The 19,800-nt window shown below is 35.2% G+C and overlaps 3 protein-coding genes across 5 annotated transcripts; 1 reads left to right on the plus strand and 2 right to left on the minus strand.

The window, feature by feature from the left end:
* Positions 1 to 5,324: 5,324 nt before the first annotated feature.
* On the plus strand, positions 5,325 to 8,506 carry LOC106760292 (WRKY transcription factor 55). 3 transcript variants are annotated; one of them, XM_022780273.1, is made up of 4 exons: positions 5,325 to 6,143; positions 6,638 to 6,775; positions 7,697 to 7,787; positions 7,915 to 8,112. In XM_022780273.1, exons 1-4 carry the CDS (start codon positions 5,734 to 5,736, stop codon positions 8,011 to 8,013), a joined length of 738 nt encoding a protein of 245 aa, XP_022635994.1. In that variant the 5' UTR covers positions 5,325 to 5,733; the 3' UTR covers positions 8,014 to 8,112. The 3 variants fall into 3 exon arrangements, with proteins under 3 accessions (XP_022635994.1, XP_014499232.1, XP_022635993.1); XM_014643746.2 differs by having other exon boundaries at positions 7,697 to 8,506; XM_022780272.1 differs by having other exon boundaries at positions 6,641 to 6,775; positions 7,697 to 8,506.
* A 4,923-nt stretch (positions 8,507 to 13,429) lies between these two features.
* On the minus strand, positions 13,430 to 15,071 carry LOC106760293. Its single transcript, XM_014643747.1, has 2 exons — positions 13,623 to 15,071; positions 13,430 to 13,549 (listed from the first exon to the last, which is right to left on the minus strand). The coding sequence occupies exons 1-2, from the start codon at positions 15,069 to 15,071 to the stop codon at positions 13,430 to 13,432; spliced, it is 1,569 nt and encodes a 522-aa protein (XP_014499233.1).
* Positions 15,072 to 17,266: 2,195 nt separating this feature from the next.
* LOC106761050 (probable WRKY transcription factor 70) lies at positions 17,267 to 19,555 on the minus strand. Its single transcript, XM_014644526.2, is given in 4 exon segments — positions 17,267 to 17,414; positions 17,416 to 17,802; positions 18,237 to 18,338; positions 19,025 to 19,555. Coding segments are annotated over 4 exon segments (879 nt in total). The 5' UTR covers positions 19,354 to 19,555; the 3' UTR covers positions 17,267 to 17,353.
* Positions 19,556 to 19,800: the final 245 nt, after the last annotated feature.

The following is a 19,800-nucleotide window of genomic DNA, read 5'->3' on the forward strand; positions in this document are numbered from 1 at the left end:
CGTCTTATAATGTCATATTAGGACGCCCATGCTTGAATGCTTTCGGAGCAATTGTATCCACTCCACATTTGACATTAAAATATCCATCAGATGATGGAAGAATTCATACCATTCGGGCGGACCAGAAAATGGCACGGGAGTGTTATGCAGCTGGATTAAGATTGAAGCCATCAGTCAACAAAGCTCAAGGGGGAAAGTTAGAGGTTGCCATGGCAGAGCTTGATATGGCAGAACTCGACCCAAGAATAAATGCAGAGGATCGGGTCAAACCAATGGGGGAAGTTAGGCCTTTTGTTCTGGGGAGGATACGCAGGTTACCATGTTGGGAAGTAACCTAACCGATATGCATGCTAAAACAATAGGTCGAATGTTGTTCCAGAACAGAGATTTGTTCGCCTGGAGTGCAGCAGATATGCCTGGTATACACCCGGCCGTGATTTCCCACAAGTTGTATGTGTTTAAAAATGTACGTCCGGTTTCTCAAAAGAAGAGAAGGTTGGGGGCAGAAAAGAAAAAGGCGGTGGATGAAGAGGTTGATAAGTTGTTAGAGGCTGGATTCATAAGGGAAATCAAGTATACCACATGGTTATCGAATGTAGTAATGGTGAGGAAGCTGAACGACAAGTGGAGAATGTGCACAGACTTCACTGACTTGAATAAGGCCTACCCGAAGGACACATACCCTTTACCCAGTATTGATGCGTTGGTCGATGGAGTTTCTGGGTACGAAGTCCTTAGTTTTCTGGACGCTTATTCGGGGTATAACCAGATTCCCATGTACCCACCGGATAGTGAGAAAACTGCTTTTATAACCGAACGTGCTACGTATTGTTATAATGTTATGTCGTTCGGTTTGAAGAATGCAAGGGCTACATATCAACGGTTGATGGATAAAGTGTTCCAACAACAGATAGGGCATTGCATGGAGGTGTATGTGGATGACATGGTGGTAAGAAGCCGGTCAGTGGAAGAGCATGTGAAATATTTAGAAGAAGTATTTGTGCAAGTGTAGAGGTTTGGTATGCGTTTGAATCCGTCCAAGTGCACATTCAGAGTTCAGGCTGGGAAGTTTCTAGGTTTCATGCTGACGTCTCGAGGTATAGAAGCGAATCCAGATAAATGTCAAGCAATGTTGGAAATGAGAAGTCCGTAGAGTTTAAAGGAAGTTCAGAGGTTAGTAGGACGGCTAACAACTTTATCTCGCTTCATCCCTCGATTAGCCGAACGTATCAAACTCATTGTTAAAATGATGAAGAAGGGCATGAAGATATGTTGGGACGGTCAGTGTGAAGCTACCTTTAAGGATGTTAAGAAAATCCTTACGGAACCCCCAATGATGGGAAGGCCGGAACCTAACTAGGAGTTACAACTCTTCTTAGCTGTTTCCGATGAGGCAATAAGTGCAGCATTGATCCAGGAGAAACCAGACATAAAGTTGATATATTTTGTCAGTAGAGGTCTTAAGGAGGCAGAAGTCTGATATCAACGGGTTGAAAAGGTGGCATTATCCCTGTTATATGCCACTCGTCGTTTAAGACCATATTTCCAAGGACATCGGGTAGTGGTACGTATCGATCATCCCATAGCAAAAGTCCTTCGTAAACTAGATTTGGCTGGAAGATTGGTGGGGTGGTCGATAGAACTTTTAGAGTTTGGGTTGCGCTATGAGCCACGTGGATCGGTAAAGGGGCAACACCTGGCAGAGTTTGCGGTGGAGTTATTTCCAGGCGCAAATGAGGCGTTCTGCTGGAAACTATCGATGGATGGTTCATCCAATAAGCAGGGTGGAGGTGTTGGGGTTGTGCTGGAAGGACCGGGCGAGCTAATGATTGAGCAATCCCTAATATTCAAGTTTAAGATTATTAATAATCAAGTTGAGTATGAGGCGTTGTTAGCTGGGTTGGAGTTGGCACGAGACCTGAGGGCAGAACAGTTGAAGTGTCGGACTGATTCGCAGTTGGTCGAAGGGCATATAAAGGGAACATTCCAGATAAGGACGATCAATTGTTACAATATGTTCACAAAGCTAAGCAGTTGGAGGCATGTTTTGAATCCGTTGAGATCAGGCATGTACCTCGAAAGGAGAACTCCTTAGCGGACATGTTGTACAAGCTAGCTAGTGGAAAAGAAAAGGGCCACTTGTCTTCCGTAATAAGGCAATTGTTGGAAAAACCGACTGTGGAGTGTTTCGCTATAGCAAGTTCGGGAGCGAAGACAGGTTGGAAGGGGGAAATAACCCAGTTAATCAAAGAGCAGGATGAAGGAGGGAGCCTTCGGGTCGAGGATGCGAAGAAAATTGCTAGATACTGTTTAGTGGGTGATGATCTTTACAGACGAGGTCATACTACACCTTTGTTGAAATGCTTAGAGGATGAAGAGGTGGAGTATGTAATGAGAGAGTTGCATGAGGGTATATATGGTCGGCATATGGGTGGCCGAGCACTTAGGGCCAGGATCCTCTGAGCGGGATATTTCTGGCCAATGTTGGAGAAGGACTGTATGGCCTTTTCCCAAAAATGTTTGGCTTGTCAAAAACATGGAATATTTTTCATGCTCCGGCTTCTAACTTACATGGCATTGTTTCCCCTTGGCCGTTTGCTCAATGGGGAATGGATATTGTTGGACCTTTCCCGGTCGGAAGAGCACAAAAAATTTTTTTGTTGGTACTAGTGGATTACTTCACCAAATGGGTAGAAGCCGAACCACTCGCTACAATTTCTGCAACTCAGGTTGAAAAGTTCGTGTGGAAATTAATATGCAGGTTCGGAGTGCCAAAGATTATTGTAACAGACAATGGTCGGCAATTCATAGACAAGAAACTGATGAACTTTTATAGGGAGTTAGGCATCTCAGCAATCACAAGCTCGGTTGAACACCCGCAAACGAACGGTCAAGCCGAGGCAGTCAATAAAAGTATCGTTCAAGAATTGAAGAAGCGTCTCGGTACGGCTAAAGGAGGATGGGTAGATGAGCTTGATCAAGTTTTGTGGGGATATCGTTGTTCTCCATATGGTTCTACAGGAGAATCACCATTCAATTTAACTTATGGAACTGATGTAATGCTGCCAGTTGAGATAGGCGAGCCAACCGTTCGGCGAATGATGAATTACATGGTTGCCAATGAAGAATACCTACGAGAATGATTACTTAGGTATTTCACTTTTGATCTAATTACATTTACGCTGATTTCATTGTGGCTTTGCTGACTTGAATGTCGGAGTGCTAACCTGCAGGTCACAACCGATCAGTCGTTGGCGTGAAAGGTATTTGGAAACGTATTGCAAGAATAGTTTGAATTGTGTGTAATCTTGAACCTCACATCCGAAACACTGTTATTTACTATTTGTATGTAAAGTCGAAAATTTATAAACAAAGCAACGTTACCTCTATATATGAACAAAAATTCATAGTTATATAAACTGGTTATATGTAACATTGCATCATTAAAATTCATGATAAAACAATTTATAAAGTATAAAGATAAGTAATGAGAAAGAAAAAAACACACACACACAAGAAATTAAGGTGATTCAATTAAAGTGTTAATTAACTTCAATTTACATACAAAAAAGAATTCATTAAATCACATAATACAATTCACTTAAACAAACTTTTTCTCTATATTACAACTTCAATGTTAGTTACTATTAAAGTTAAAAGCTCATATTTCTTATAACAGAACGGTCATTGAATGGTTTAAGACTTAGTAGACACTAAGAAATTAGCATCTATTGAGACCATTGCATATTAACACCAAATAATCTGACACTGGTTATATGGTCTATGAATCTTTAATCAAGATTTTACTTAATCATTTTTAAACATTATATTTTAATTAAGATTTGTGTGTAATATGTATTTGGGATTAACTATATGACAAAAGATAAAATAGGAAAAAAAATTAACATATGAAAAAAAAATCATTTTTTTTTGCCTTTTTTATGTATTTTTTTTGTAGTGCTTTATTTGTATCTTAAAGATGGTGATAAATTCTTTTTAAACAAGGAAAAAATTTAAAATTTATATTTTAATGCTTCTCGGTAATAAAATTAAATATTTTAAAAATTCTATATGAATTAGAATAATTATCTTCATTGAGAACATATTTAAGAACTATATTAGTATGTTTCCTTTTAGGAATTTTTCTTGATCTTTTATTTCTTTCAATATATTCTTTTCTTCAAAATATATATATATATATATATATATATTTTGTTTTTAAATAAATTCTTATATATATATATATATATATATATATATATATATATGTGTGTGTGTGTGTGTGTGTGTGTTTTTTTTTTTTAAATAGTATATAATGATTTAAAATGTGCGTTTATCATTTTAAATAAAATACTTTAAAAAAAATATCATTTTAATGATCATCATATTTATATATTTTTATGTGTGTATAAATTGCAAATATTATATTTTTATTAAAATGAAACAATTAAAAATAAATGATGCCGAGAACACCTCAACAACATGGAATGGCACGATAGCAATATTACAACATAACATCACTTAAAGGTATAAAATAGGATGAAACAAGACTAACAAGGAGATTATAGACATAAAATAGATTAGCAAAATTCTAAACAATTCTAGATAACTTAGGTCCAACAAGATAAAAGCTATAAATAGTCTTGTTCATAATATAACTATTATGCATAAATTTGATTTAAACATCATATTATTTTTGTAAGTACCATCCCACTCGATTGTTGGAGATATATTTGCCTAATAAATCTCAAACTACTTTGGTGTAGTGTTTGATGGAGAATATCTCACATGGAAGGAAAGCTCCTTGTAGAATTTTTTTCAAGAAAATATCTTATTCTTGTAAGTATTGACTAAATTTCAAATTACATGAAATGTTGTAACTTTGACTATTAAGTTGAACTTGTATTGATAACATTGTTTTTTTTACAAATATTATTAAACGTATACCTTTATTAAATTTGACGGTAAGATAATTTTTTTTTTCAAAATTATATCATTACATTATCGGCAATAGTTAACAATGTTACTCTTAACTGAATTAAATAAAGTATAATTTTTTATTACATTTTAACGTAAATAGTAACATTTTTCAAAATTCAAATAATTAATAATTAGAGAATATGGTGGAAATCAATACGTAAGTTTAAAAGAAAATATATATCTTGCCAAATTAGAAATGACTACAAAATTCTGAATTTTGTGTTAAAAAGGAAATCTCACATTTGTAAATTTACATTGTCAAATTAATCTCTCTTAATTAATATGTGAGACAATATAGTGTAAATGTAGGAGTAGAGAGCGAAAATTCCATGAACGTAGGAATTAAGAATGGCAGCATAATGTACGCTGAGAAGAAAAATTCCAAGTTGGGTCTAAAGCCTAGAAAATTCATCAAAAGGGGTCCGAAAGTAATCGTTTCAATGGGGCAATGGGGTCTTCGTCTAGACCCAAAGAAAAGATCATAAAGTTTGAAATTCCAAGTAGCTACAATTGTTAACGACCAACGACTAAGTCATCGCTTCCACACCTTCCACCCTTTTTTTCATCGCCGTGTAAATGGAAACGCATATGCATGTTCTCTTTATATTCTTGCTTCGATTTTTCCTTCCAACAACAAGTGTCACCACAGCACCTACGTAGAAGCTTAGTACCAACATATATAAGTATTATTATCACACTTTCTTTATTTTCAAATTTCACTGCATGATATACAAATAGAAACACCTAGAATCAATGGAAGAGGTAATTAACTCCATTCGACGCGCTTCTGAATTGGTTCAAAACCTTCAACAAGACCTACCCAACTTGGCCAACCAACCAGAGACGCTGTCCTTGTCCATTGATCAGATAACTCAGGCTTTCACTGATGCCAAGGAAAAGCTGTTGCTCATTTCCCGACACACCCAAACGTCGGAATCTCCTCCAATGTTGCTTCATGAAACCACACCCCAGCAGCCTCAGATGGATGCTACTCTGATACAGGAGTGGTTAAGGTCTAGTCATGCAGTAACCATGGATCAGATGTTTCAAATGCAACTTGCTTCAATGGCAGGGAGAGAGGTGGAAGATTCAGAGAGAACCATAGGATCTGAAGGAGATCAAGGGCAGGGAATCCACGCATCTTCTTCTCGACCACGAAGAAGGTATCTATCAATATCATATGTGTTTCATCTTTTAACAGTAATCACTTTTAAGAAACTTCTTAAAATACATTTCATTTATTGGTTTGAGAGATTTCACGAATGTGTAATAAAAATAAGCGTGTTCAATAGGAGGGAGGGGACTACTGAATGGTATTTATGAAGGAAATTTTGACAGATGAATAACATATATAACAGATAACTTACAGATACAGTCACCGACAATAATTAAAAGAAAAAGAAGAAGATAAAAAGTACAGTAGTGGGAAGCTTTTAGGTTTTTCCAGCTAGCAATAAGCTTTAGTTTATGACAGACCGTACTATTGATTATTGAGATTTGAAGATGAATCTGAATGGGGTGGCTGAAAAAGTAGAAGGAAAGTTTCCAACATCTTTCTTGGTAATTAGGCAACCACTCACAGAGATATCTTATCAGCTACATTGTTGGTTAATAAAGAATAATATGATTTTTGTCTCTAATTATGCACATTAACTAGAAGCAGGGAAGGAAATCAAGAGAAGAAGAAAATTCTGGTTCCTGCCCCACAGTTTGGAAACACAGAGATGCCACCGGAGGACGGTTTCACTTGGAGGAAATATGGACAGAAAGAAATACTTGGATCCAAATACCCAAGGTATGCTTGCTAGTTGCTAAAATAATTAACGCTCTTCATCAAGGCTACCTGTACGTTGATACATATATAAGACTATTTCTCCTTTCTTAATAATATTTCATAATGGCAGAAAATTAAACACAAACAATGTATCTGCCAACTTTGACACGGCCAAAGTCCCATATCCTTTTAATCTTGTCAACTTATACACTATCTGTGCTAACTCACAGTCATAAACAAACCCATAATTCATGCCCTTCCATATTGATTTTGACAGATGCAGTTCCCATGCAAAGCATTTCTTTCGTCTGCGCCGTAACCGCTAAACACTCTTAACTATTTTTCATGCCACATTTACTTCTTAACATAATATCATAACTATAAATTAGTGTTTAGTGAAATTTATTATTTGTTTAATCTATTATTTCATCTTTCAATGGACTACTGTATGTCTCAATATAAGATGTATTGAAAATTCTATCGATTAAAAGTAATATTAGTTTATAGTATATAAATGAATATAAATCAAGTTGTTTTCCTAAATTATATTCAAAGTTAATTTTAATAACCATCAATATACTAAATCCAATGAATAATAAATTTAATTAGAATAAGAATTTAAAACAAAAACTTAATATATATATATATATATATATATATATATATATATATATATATATATATATATATATATATTAGCATGAAGGAACGCGTCCACACTGTCCCGCATAATGAATAAGTGGCGGTTGAGGCATTTCATGTTATTTAATTTGTAGTGACCAATTCATAAGCAATTGGTATATGAAGACTCTTTTACATATCTGTGAACCAGAAGAAAGAAAATGACATTGAAAATGGTATAATTGCTGGATGAATAATGGAATCTTGTTTGGTTGGTATCTTATGGTAGCATGAAATGGTTATTGTTTTGTTCCTTGGCAGGAGTTACTACAGATGCACACATCAGAAGTTATATGAATGCCAAGCCAAGAAGATGGTGCAAAGACTTGATCACAATGCTAACATATTTGAGGTAACATACAGAGGGAAACACACATGCCATATGTCCTCCACAGCACCATCGTCAGTTCCCCCAGAACATATTTTGGTCGACATCACACAAAATACTAACACCATTTCCTCTCAATTGTCTCCGTCAGTCAATCTCACCCTCCATCCCGCTACTGCCACCGCCGCCACCACTAGTGCCAGGGGCGGACCCTCCACCTCAAGATACGCTGGTGATTATCCCGTCCTAGATATGGCTGATGCTATGTTCAACTCTGGTAGCAGCAGCGGCAACAACAGCATGGAATTTCTCTTCTCTCCCACTGAAGATAAAAGTGATGCAAATTGAAAACAGCAAGAGGTTAACATTAGTTTCGCTTAATATTACATTATGAAGGAAACCGATTTATATAATCTTACTTATTATTTTATAATTTGGCTAATCCAATTATATAATCAGTCAATAATGAATTAATTCTATAACTTCAGTGGTGAGTTATTCTAGAAAAAACATGCATTTTTTCTTTTTCTTTTTTTTTTTATCAGCCCCGTCTAACTTATCTCATACCTTTCTGTTTTTTTTTTCTTTCACATGTCTATTTTTATTTTGTGCTCTTTCAAATATATTTATTTTATTCGTTTCAGTATCTCAAAAAAGAAATCCCTTTTTTCTATGATGTAAAATTGTATTATTTTCATCCTCGCCGGTGGTATTAAATCATAATGTAATAAACAAAAATGTTATGCATTACAGACATAACATTTTTGTCTACCGCCAGTGACATAGAGACCATATTGTAAGAGAAGAAATTTATTTAAATTAACATTCTAATTAATTAAAATATTGTGTCGTTTATCGATAAAAATTAGTTGTAATTGTTTTCCATATCATCTTCACCAATAATTCAAAAATTAAGATGACAACAAAGTATTTTTTTTTTCCAAGGTTTAAACGTGTAAATGATAATACATTTGTTGATTAGTTTTCGTTTTCAGAATTTCTTTCGTTTTAGCATGTGTAATATAATATGTCATTTTTTTATCTACGTAACTATGCCTTCTTACGCGACATCATTTTGTTTTATGACACGACGCTTTATCTAGTACAAAAAGAACGTATAATTATACGCATTCAACGTCTAATAATAAAACAGTCAAGGTTAATAACAACTGGTGTTATGTTGTAAATAAATTTAATAGTTACACGTCGTTTACAACTTTTCTTTAGACGTTTAAAACCAAATGCCGTCTCATAGTAAACATGCTCAACATTAAACAGTAACCTGATATGGATTTTAAAATCCTTTTCCATTTTATATAACTTGTGGTTCTTTGGTTTGGTTTTTATTTTTTGTTTATGTTTTGCTATAATGTATTTCATTTGGTTTTGTTTTCATTTTTGAACCTATGTTTTGAAAAAATGGATTTCTTTTTTAAATTCTCTAAAGTATTTGACGTCACATTAAGTTATTCTCTGACGTCATATTATATATAGACATCAACCAGTGTCAACGTTCAACATCATTTTGTATTTTGGATGATTCATTTTTTAAGTTTTCTGATGTTGTTTTTCACATAGTGAATCAGTTAATTCTGAAATCTAATTGTAAAAAAAAATCTAGAAAAACTTAAAAAACGAATCACAAATAAGTTGAACATTTACATTGAATCAGTTTGACATCGAAGCCCTATGCAATTCGACGCCAAACCCTTAGTTGGTAACAACACTGTAATAAATGTTCCCAACTACTCTCTTCCCCTGAGCAAATTTGACGTTAAAGGCCCTTCCTATTTGACGTCAAACCCTTTGTTTTCATTTTTGACCTTATGTTTTGCATTTGACCCTTCCTCGAAGGTATATTGGATATAATTTAATTTTTAAGTTTCCTGAAGTTATTTTTCATTGAAGGAATCAGTTCGCTCTAAAATCTAATCATAAAAAACAACTTCAAGAAAACTTAAAAAAATGAATCATCCAATATATGTTAAACATTTAGACTTTATTAGATCATTTAGAATGTAGTGATATATATTTCTTAAAATTGTTTCAGCATTAAACATATTGTGAATCATGTTTAAGTTTCCTGAAAACTTCCCTTTCAGTAAGATTTCGTCACATTTCTGTCCTCCAAAAACCGTTTAGTTGACTTAAATTTTAAAGTACACCTTCATATAAATGAGTATATGAATGGAAACTTTGAAATTCAAGTTAGAAAATTAAAATTTAAAAGAGAAATGCTCTGAAATCTAAGGAAAGAAAAATTTATAAGAAAACATAAAAATGGATCCTAATATGTTCAACAAGAAAACAATTTTGAAGGAAAGTGAGTTATCTGCGTGGTATTTGTAGACGAGTAACAGAGGTCTAACTCCTTAATCATTCGACGTCAACCGTAGTAATTATGGCACTTAACTACCCCTATCCCCCTGAACAAGATTAACGTCGAAGCCTTGTCGTATTCGACGTGCACGCCTTCATGGGTAACTGCACAACTATTATGGCTTTCAAATGCTTTCCCTGACCACATTGACGTTGGATTCCATAACAATTCGACGTCAAACTCATCGTTGTAACAACACGAATTTTAAGGCTCCTAAGTACCTCATCCCTTGACTAGTTTGACGTCGAAGTCCCATGGAATTCGATGTTAATAACTTCGATGGTAACAATAGTGTAATTAATGCTCCCAACTATCTCATTGTTTGAGCAAAATTGACGTCGAAGCCTAGCCAAGTTAGTCGTCACAACATATGTTGGTAACAACACTGTAATTAAACACTAATCACGTAAACTGCAACGTTCGAGGTACATATGACGTCTATTCTTTGCCTACTTCAATGTTATATCCCTTTTGATGTAGGGAGAATTACCTTTTGGCTTCTGTCTGACCAATTAGGAGAATGACCCTAAGTTCAACATCATATTAAAAAAAAGACGTCAAATTTACCTGGGGGTCGACGTCTTACTATTGTAAAAATTTGTAAAAACTTAATCCAATGTCACTGTTTCTTCGCACTTTCATTTCGCTTAAACTTTCTTCTTCAAAGACTAGTGTGAAAGTTAGTTTTTACTCAGTTATGTCTTCTGAAAGTGTTTTGATGATCATTTATGTTGTTTTCATATGTTTTGACCAATTGTTTTTCATTTTTCTTGAGGTTTTTTCTTGGTTAGTGAGTTCATCCTTCTTCCGTTCAAGTGTCCATCATTTGTTTCATTCACGCGATCTAAGAACAATTGAGGTCAGTTTTATGTTATTTACCTTCAATATTTTTTTTTGTTAGTTTCTTTTGTGCTTTTGTATTCATTTATGGATTTATAAGTTAGAATTATTTTTTGATGTGGTTTTTTTTATTGTTTATAAAGTTATTAAGAGTAGTATGGATCGAAATTGGATGAATGAGTGTCGCATTAGTGAAGAGTATGAAAGGGGTGTTTTAAAGTTCTTAAAATATGTTAAAGAACACGCGAAACCAGTGAACGAGACATATTTTTGTCCTTGTGTTTGTTATCTTAATCAAGTATAGGAAGACTTGGATAATATTTTTTTATCATCTGTTCATCTATGGAATAATGAGAAGTTATACAATTTGGACTAGGCATTGAGATACCACCCAAAAGTGTCAAGAGGTTCAAATTATGTGGACGAATGGATTATTGATCATTTAGAGGATATATTACGTGACGTTGGAGAAGGAAATTTTGGAAGAGCTTATTTATACAAAACTCTTAAGAACGATTCAAAGCAAGTATCCGGGGATGCATCAACTTTATACGATTGTCGACAACTTTGAAATTGTTTTGTTTAAAAGCAAGAAATTGATGGACTGATAAAAGTTTCACTGAATTGTTGAAGTTGGTGAAGGAGATGATTCCAGAAAATAACACTTTATCTATCCATAATTACGACACAAAGAAAAAGGGGATCCACTTTCTAGGTTTTTTTCTATCTTGATGTCTTTTCATTAGAATTGAGGTACTAGTTTCGCCCAACCTACTGAATCTCATTAAAGGGATATAATGGAAAGTTGAGTATGTTGTAAAGATGGGATAGTGAACAAGGTTGTAGCAGAATTGAAAACACATATCTAGAATGGACGTGATATTCCACATCAGGTTTAACCGAAACTAAATTTCATAAGAACCTTATACAAGGGAAAGTAGAAGGGTCAATTAAGGTTCCTAAGGCTCACTACCTCAATTTCATATTTCTCAGACAAGGCCCCAAGCTCCAATACAAGGCCCCAAGGTCCATAACGAATTGCATATTACTTTTCCATTACCTTCTGATACATTTAGTGTTCATACACCTGTGACCATAGATTTCGGATTGGGAACCTTATATACATCAACATCTCAGAATCCAGATACCCCAAAACTACAAGATCAGAGAATCATTGAACTGCAAAATTGTCATACTCTATTTGAACAAGTTGAATATAAATGAATAACCTGTCAATATAAATAACCCGTGAACTTAAATAGACAATGACCTATGCAGAAAACTGTGCAGAAATAGACACCAAAATCAATGAATAACCTGTGAACAACTTTAAATAATACTAGTAACACTAATTTAAAGCACAGCTACTAAAATGGACAGTGAAGAATAAATGGTCCCTGACCACTTTAATTAACATTGAATTCAATCAACAATACGAAGTTGTCCCAGAGCACTGCAAATAACATAACAATTCAGTCTACAAAAGCAAGTGGTCCCTCACTACTTTATGTAACATTCAGTGGTCCCTGACTACTTTAATTGCATGTGCTACACTACCTACCAAACAAGTGGTCCAAAAATTATTGTGCCCACTAGTATTGGTCTAAGTAGGTCAAATTCATTACAAAAAGTCATATTCCTACACTACCAAATCAATTGCAACTTGCTTGAGACCCTAGAATTTGTCTAGACATTCTTGAGGATGTTCTTCTTCCACCTTCACGCATACTTCCAGCCCCTGCAGGGTGTGATGTTGATGCAGCCCCTGCATCTCTGCCTGCTCCCATTCGTGAAGTGCTTGCAGATCCAACCCTCCCAGCTGATGCAGATCCAACCCTCCCACCTAATGCAGATGCCCCCCTCCCAGCTAATGCAGATCCAACCCTCCTAGCTTATGCAGATGCCCCTCTCCCAGCTGATGCAGATGCCTCCCTCCCAACTGATCTCGATGCACTCCTTGTGTCCTGTGAAAGGAGTAAGGTAGTTAAATAAGACATACTTCTAAAATAACCTTGTAAATAACGTGACCAAGAAGAATTACCTTGCTTTTTTGTCCCTTTTTACAACTTCTTACATTGTGTCCGTATGCATGACAACTGCTACACTTCATACCAATATTTTTCTTGGACAACTTTGAATGACTGACATATTCATCAGATTCTCTTCTTAACTTTTTAGGCCTCCCAAGAGGTGTTTTATAAGTGGGTGGTAATAGTGGGGCAGTATCAGATCTTGGCCAAAGTTGTTGTTCATTGATTGGAATTATTTCAGGTGCACAACAATTTTGATAAGCCTGTTTCTTGTAATATGGATGAACATAATCTTCTAGGTTCTCTAATTTATAATGTATGGCAGCAACAACATGTCTACAAGGTATGTTTGATCAGTCTTCAACTCACCCTTTTCTTTTCCCATTCTTGAAAGTATATTGCCTTGGCAGCTCCCATCATAAGGTCTCTAATAAGCAACCTCCACCGAATTTCTTCTTATAGTTGTTGTACAAATGCCTTAAACAAAGCCTATGCTCCACCCCATTCAAAATCTCATCAAATACTGCCATTAATCCCTGCAAACAAATTACAACAACCTTTAGTGCATAATGTGATCAAAATACATAATGAAGTTGAATTTGAAGTTACCTTTTGTTGATCCGAAATAAAGATCCAGCGTTGACAATCTATGCCCCCAATATCATCCAGCAATAGGGTCAAAAACCACCTCCATGTCTCCTTGCATTCATTTTCAACCACAGCAAAAGCTAGTGGAAAATATTGGTCATTAGGGTCTCTTGCCACTGCCACTAACAACTGACCTCCATAACTTGTCTTCAAATGACAACCATCAACCCCAATGAATGGCCGATAACTACCCAAGAACCCCTCTTTACAACCCTCTAAACACATGTAGAATGACCTAAACCTTGGTGGCAAAGTGGGTTGGGGTCGATTCACCTTAATCTTGAAGGTTCCAGCCTTGACTCTTAACAACTCAGCCACATAATCATAAAGATGACCATATTGTCGCTCTCCATCACTCACTAAAGAGTCCATTGTAGTTTCCTTTGCTCTTCCAGCTTTCCAGGGAGTTATTCCAACACTAAATGACTTCTTCGTTTCATCTATGATTTGGTTCACTGTCATGCCTCCCACATTAACAAATATATCTACCAATACTTGTGCAATCCATTGTGCACTTGCACTTTTGTTACCAAAAACTCTTCCACACTTGTGACGCCCAACGAGAGTTTTCACTCTAAAAGTTTTCCTCCCTCCTACCTTGCTAGCCATAATTACAAAACCACATCCCTTTTTGCAAACCACCCTCACTCTCTTCAAATCATTCTTAACAAACTTCACTTCTTTTCCATTTAAAACACTATGCTCCTGTAGTGCACTTTTAAAATCTTTCAATGACTTAAACTCCATCCCCAATTTAAATTTAAAGGTCTTTGTCATATCCTCTGCTCTATACTTTGGAAACTTCCTCCTATCCTCACTCACATCCTCATCACTAGCCACATTTGAAGACAACTCATCTGTATTGTAATCTTCATTTATCTCATGCTCATGATCTCCAACATCTTCATTAATCATAAATGACCCGTCACCACCATTGTTTCTTCTCCTGATAGTTTTCCTCACACTTTTCTTCCTCTTTTTCATTCTACTCCACCTTTCCAAAACAAGACTAATGTTTCTTCTTTCTACCTCCACTATCTCATCCTCCATCCCAAACTCATCATCATCATTTTCCATTCTTTCCTCTTCACTATCATCCACATTTTCCACCACCTCACCGTCAACCACATTGCCCTCTTCCTCTACCTCTTCATTTTCCTCTTCCTCTTCAACATAAGCCTCATCCTCACCCGTCTCTACATAGTCGCCACCAACATTCCCCTCTTCCTCTTGGTAATCCATTTGGACATCTTCTACTTCCACATTCCACTCCACCACACCAACATAAGCATCTTCTTCATCCACATAACCACGTGCTTCACCAACATAACCAACTTCTTCATCCACATACGCATGTTGTTCATCCACAATAACCTCCTCTACGTCACCAATATTCACATCTTCCTCCATATTTACCTCTTCTTCATCTCCTCTACGTGTACTGCCTCTTCACCAAAACTAAGAAACATAACTTCTTCTGGCTGACTAGGTTGTAGATGTTGAACATAGATTTCAACCTCATCATTCTTTTCCTCTGCATAGTTACTCAAGAATGTTGCTTCCCTGTCATCACTGAGTATTCTCAGGTTGTTCATCGCCTTTTTTTTTGACCCCTTTCACCACAGCTTGAACTCTCCATCATACTTGAATTATCGAACAAATCCCACTGCTTCAAAGTAAGACCACTTGTTCGGATCAATTCCTTTTATAACATGTATTTCTCCTCCCACATATTCTACTCCCTTATTGTTCATAAACTTCCCCATGTGATGCAGAGAAATGTCAAAAGTCATTGCTAATCCTACATTGTAAAATGAAAATTTTAGACACACAATGCACAAAAAGTAATGGAGCCACACTAAAACAAAACGAAAGGAACAAACTTACCTTCTTCGAAACGCCTTTCTTTCACACACAATGCGCAGAAAGCAATGGAGCCACACTAACCCAAAACGAAAACAACAAAATAACCTTCTTCGAAGAGCCTTTCTTTCATATACAATGCACAACAATCGCTTTCCTTTGATGGAAAACGAACACGAACCCTAATTGCGTTTTCAAGATAAAACACAATTTTCCCTTTCCCTTCCAATTGATTCGCGTAAAAATATCCCCAAAACTTACTAAGTATAAAAACCCTCTCCATCATCTGATTTCATCACAACACACGTCATTTAAAATGTAAAAACACGTGGCAAAGAATAAAAAGGATACATGTCATCCGACGTGGCTAGACGTTAGCCAAGTCACCAGATTTTTAACGTCGTTTGGTTTGGGGGACTAAAACTTATAGTTTCCTTAAGGTGAGGGATCAAAGTATATCAAAGTTTGAAAGAGGGACGAAAAACAAAATGGCTTCATAGTTGGAGGATTACAAGCATATTTAATCCTATAATTTTCAATATTTAAAGGATATATATTTATTTATTTTCTAGAACACCAATTTTGGGGTGGGTCCTTGTTTTAGTGTTAGTGAAGGAGGTTTATGGGAGAGATGCGAATGTAGAATGAAAAACAAAATGTAGAACACTACAAAATACCCATATTTGTTTTTGCCAGCTAATTAGCTACATCTGCTCTTGTTTGTTTGATTCTTGATATTCCACCCATAATTACCTTCTTCATACGGCAATGTTCTTCCACTCCAATTACTAGCGACACTTTGTTCCCACATGCTAAATCTTCTTATTGTGTTCAACATCACAGTCACTAAACTAAGTTACAACATTCTCATGTTTTGCATTCACAACCATTTTCTACCCAAAATCAGACTAGTTGGCTTACTTTTAGATGAAAAAAATATATATATTTTAGAGTAATGGGATGACGTGTAAAACGAAGAAGAGAGATCAAAATGAATAGTTGGCAAATACTATTTTCAAAGTTTTGATTGTTTAATTGTGTTCAACAACTTCACGTTATTCGTTTAGTTAATTTTAAGTGCTACAAGACTTTCTTAGTGTTAAATGATTTGTGTTTAAAGGTTTGTTTGGAAAAATCTCTATAAAAAACACTTGAGACAAAAAAATGAAGAAAATACATAAGTTTTTCTCTTGAGATAAGTTAATTTATGTTTAAACTAAAAAAAAAAAAAATCTTTTAGACAAGTTAATGCAATAATAAAGATACCCTGTAGCAAAAAAAATCATCAAAAAAAAAAAAACATGCTCCCTTATATGTTCTATACACATGTTTACTTGGCTGGAAGCGAAGTAACCCATTACAATTTATATATGTTCATCACACTGAGTTCAAAGGCTCATGCATGCATGGCACTTCCTAAGTAGATAAAAAGAACTGCAAAAGAGTGTACCATCTACAGTTGATTCCGTCCATTTTTAAAGCACATTGTAGAAATGGACAAATCTACCTTACACAAAAATAGAAAGAGAATTAAACAACTCCATTCAAAATGATTGGTATTATTCATATTTGTTTCAAAGTAACAAGTTTACATATATAAAGCACCAATCATTTTAGATGGAACTGTTCAATCTCATCTTTTGGTAAGTTAGAGAAGCCTTTCAGAAAGACATACATTACATTTGATGACATGTGAGAATGATCTAAAGTTATTCTCTCCATGCTACATTAAACTTAGAAAATACAAAATCTAAAATATTCAATCTGATCAATTCATGGTTAAGATTCCACAAGGTAACTAAAACAATTGGCTTTCCCCAAAGGGGAAGCTAATGATGAGAAAACGCATCAAAATTCATGTCCAAACTCCGAGAGCAAGTACATGAATGCATCTGCATTTTCAGATGATATTTTCAAGGCAGGCTTTTCATTGGACAGTTCAAAATCCTTCAATTCAGACCACAGGTTGGCATCTGTAAGATCACTGGGATCAGTCTCATCATTGAGACATTCTTGTTTAACAATTGGGCTTTGTGATCTCATAGGAGGATCGTGTTGCTTTTGTTCATTTGGAACATTGAAGTCTTCATGGGAATTCTCAAGAAAGGAGTCCCAAGTTTCAGAACATGTGACCATTTGTGGAGCCTTGAGGATGTCTTTGCATGTGTGAAACCCAATGTACGTAATATTGTACATATCAGGATTCTCTTCTAACCGTTGCACTTGTTTGGTGGCTTTGCAACCTTGTTCAAACTTCCTAGTACATCTGAAGTAACTCCTGAGAATAATTTATCAATAAATGTGTGTTATAATTAGAAGACAACAAGTTTATGTAAAAAAAAATACACTTCAACTTATTCTACCCATGAAAATTTAAACACTAGTAAGTTTGAGTGTCCTATGTGTATAGCAAAGTTTCCTCATTCGGGTTTCTGCATTAATATCCTATAGTTGCGTGATTGAGTTCAGTTTCTACAAACACAGAAAAGAATGTACTTCTAGCATTTCCAATTAAGATGTTTTTTTAAGATGATATAATATTTCTACATAGATCACTATCTTGCTTAACTAAAAGCTGAAAGGAACCAAAAATAGAAAAAGAAAATGAACAGTAATGCAATCTTTGCTCGAATTGAACAAGTGAATATCTTTGCCTGGTTCACACGGAAGGAGGAAAAATTACTGTGCAAAAAAATGGAAAACAATGATTACCTGGGAAACTGAGAATTTAGAATATCCTTCTGTCCGTACTTTCTCCACGCATGATTATCATCAGTAGTGTGGGAAACTATGGTCCATGTCTGTTCAGTCTTCCTGCGCACCAATTTAAGAAATGCCATGCATGTTATTTCGTATGATAATACAACATTGTTGTGAATAAGAATATCTAAAGAAAAATAGCCATTCCTCATTGCTTTATTTTAGTATATATATATATATATATATATATATATATATATATATATATATATATATATATATATATATAAGCCTTTTTCTGTAAATAGGCAGGAAAGTATATAAGATAAAAAAAAAAATTAATGTGAAATAATTGTACTGTTCCATGTGATGAGATCAAGGCAGGCCACTCCACTACAGTAAGCTAAAAAACAAAAGGAACCCACTTGAAGTACACAGTAATAAAATTGAGAACTAAAATATTCCAAAACTCCAATAGTTAACTTAACCTCAAGCTTTAGTTTTCTTTTCTTTTCTTGTTTTTTTCCATCAAGAAAGAGTAGCTTTACTCATATGGACAATAGGACTAACAAGGACTCCGTCCGTACAATCCCAATTCACCAAATCCTCTCAACACCACCTTCCCCAATCACTGACAAAACAGGCTTTCTTGACTGAGAAAGTAATATAGCAAAGTATAATTCATCATGGATAAAAAAAAATAAAAAATGAAAAGCAGTCTGTTAGGATAAAGGATTAAAAATCCGTAGAAAGAGATAAAATAGATCACGGAAGGGAAATGAGAAAGAGTGAAGAAAGACCTTCTTTTGTAGGAACCTCTGCGATCCTTTGAGAGGGGAAACGATCTCTTTCTACTCTCAGTTGAATCGTGAGACCTGTGATCAATGCTTGCAGCCTGCGAGGCATCTTCCCCAGAAATCAGGAGATTCTGAGCAACCTGGTCTTGAACCCTGGCAGGGTGGGAAGAAGTCAAGATAGAGAGAGTTTGAGCGAAAGATCTGTGCACATTGGTAACTAGTTCCTTAGCTGCAACAGAGGCATCTGGGTCAACAGGTTTCTGAAGCAAGAACTTGAGCTGAGTGGCATAGTCGAGACCGAGAAGAAGCTCTGTGACGAGGGTCTTGTTCATGGTATTGGGTGTGTATTTGGTGGCTAAGGATGTATTGATATATATTTTAGAGGAAATTTAAGATTAGGGAGAGAAGGAAGAAAGAGGTGGGTTTCTGCGAGGAAAGAGAGATTGCAGTGAATGGAAAATGTTGAGAAGTAATGGAAAATTGTCCACAGATAATAACTTTGCTTACAAACCTAAACATGACGTTGCTCTTCTGATGCAAGCCTGACGCTGCAATTTTTTTCTTTCTTTTTTCCTTTTTCTTCAAAATTACAATTTTCTTAATTTAAAAAGAAAAAGGTCACTGTTTGTACTACACAACCACGCTGCTCCTTTTAATGCTTATTAAATTATTCACTATCTCTTCTTTTATGAGTTTACCTTTGTAAAAGTAACACTGTTTTTTACATATATTATCAGATAAAGAAATAATAACAACCTCAATAATATTAATATTATCTA

The sequence above is a fragment of the Vigna radiata genome, chromosome 5 (assembly GCF_000741045.1).
Source record: "Vigna radiata var. radiata cultivar VC1973A chromosome 5, Vradiata_ver6, whole genome shotgun sequence".
Taxonomy (NCBI): Eukaryota; Viridiplantae; Streptophyta; class Magnoliopsida; order Fabales; family Fabaceae; genus Vigna; species Vigna radiata.

Excerpts from the sequence above, each read along its gene's own strand:
- LOC106760293 (XM_014643747.1), bottom strand. The coding sequence starts at position 15,071 with ATGGAGGAAGATGTGAATATTGGTGACGTAGAGGAGGTTATTGTGGAT. Across the intron at positions 13,550-13,622 it reads TTATTTCGGATCAACAAAAG|GGATTAATGGCAGTATTTGA; the intron begins GTAACTTCAAAT and ends ATTTGTTTGCAG.
- LOC106760292 (XM_014643746.2), top strand. The coding sequence starts at position 5,734 with ATGGAAGAGGTAATTAACTCCATTCGACGCGCTTCTGAATTGGTTCAA. Across the intron at positions 6,144-6,637 it reads TCTTCTCGACCACGAAGAAG|AAGCAGGGAAGGAAATCAAG; the intron begins GTATCTATCAAT and ends CACATTAACTAG. Across the intron at positions 6,776-7,696 it reads CTTGGATCCAAATACCCAAG|GAGTTACTACAGATGCACAC; the intron begins GTATGCTTGCTA and ends GTTCCTTGGCAG.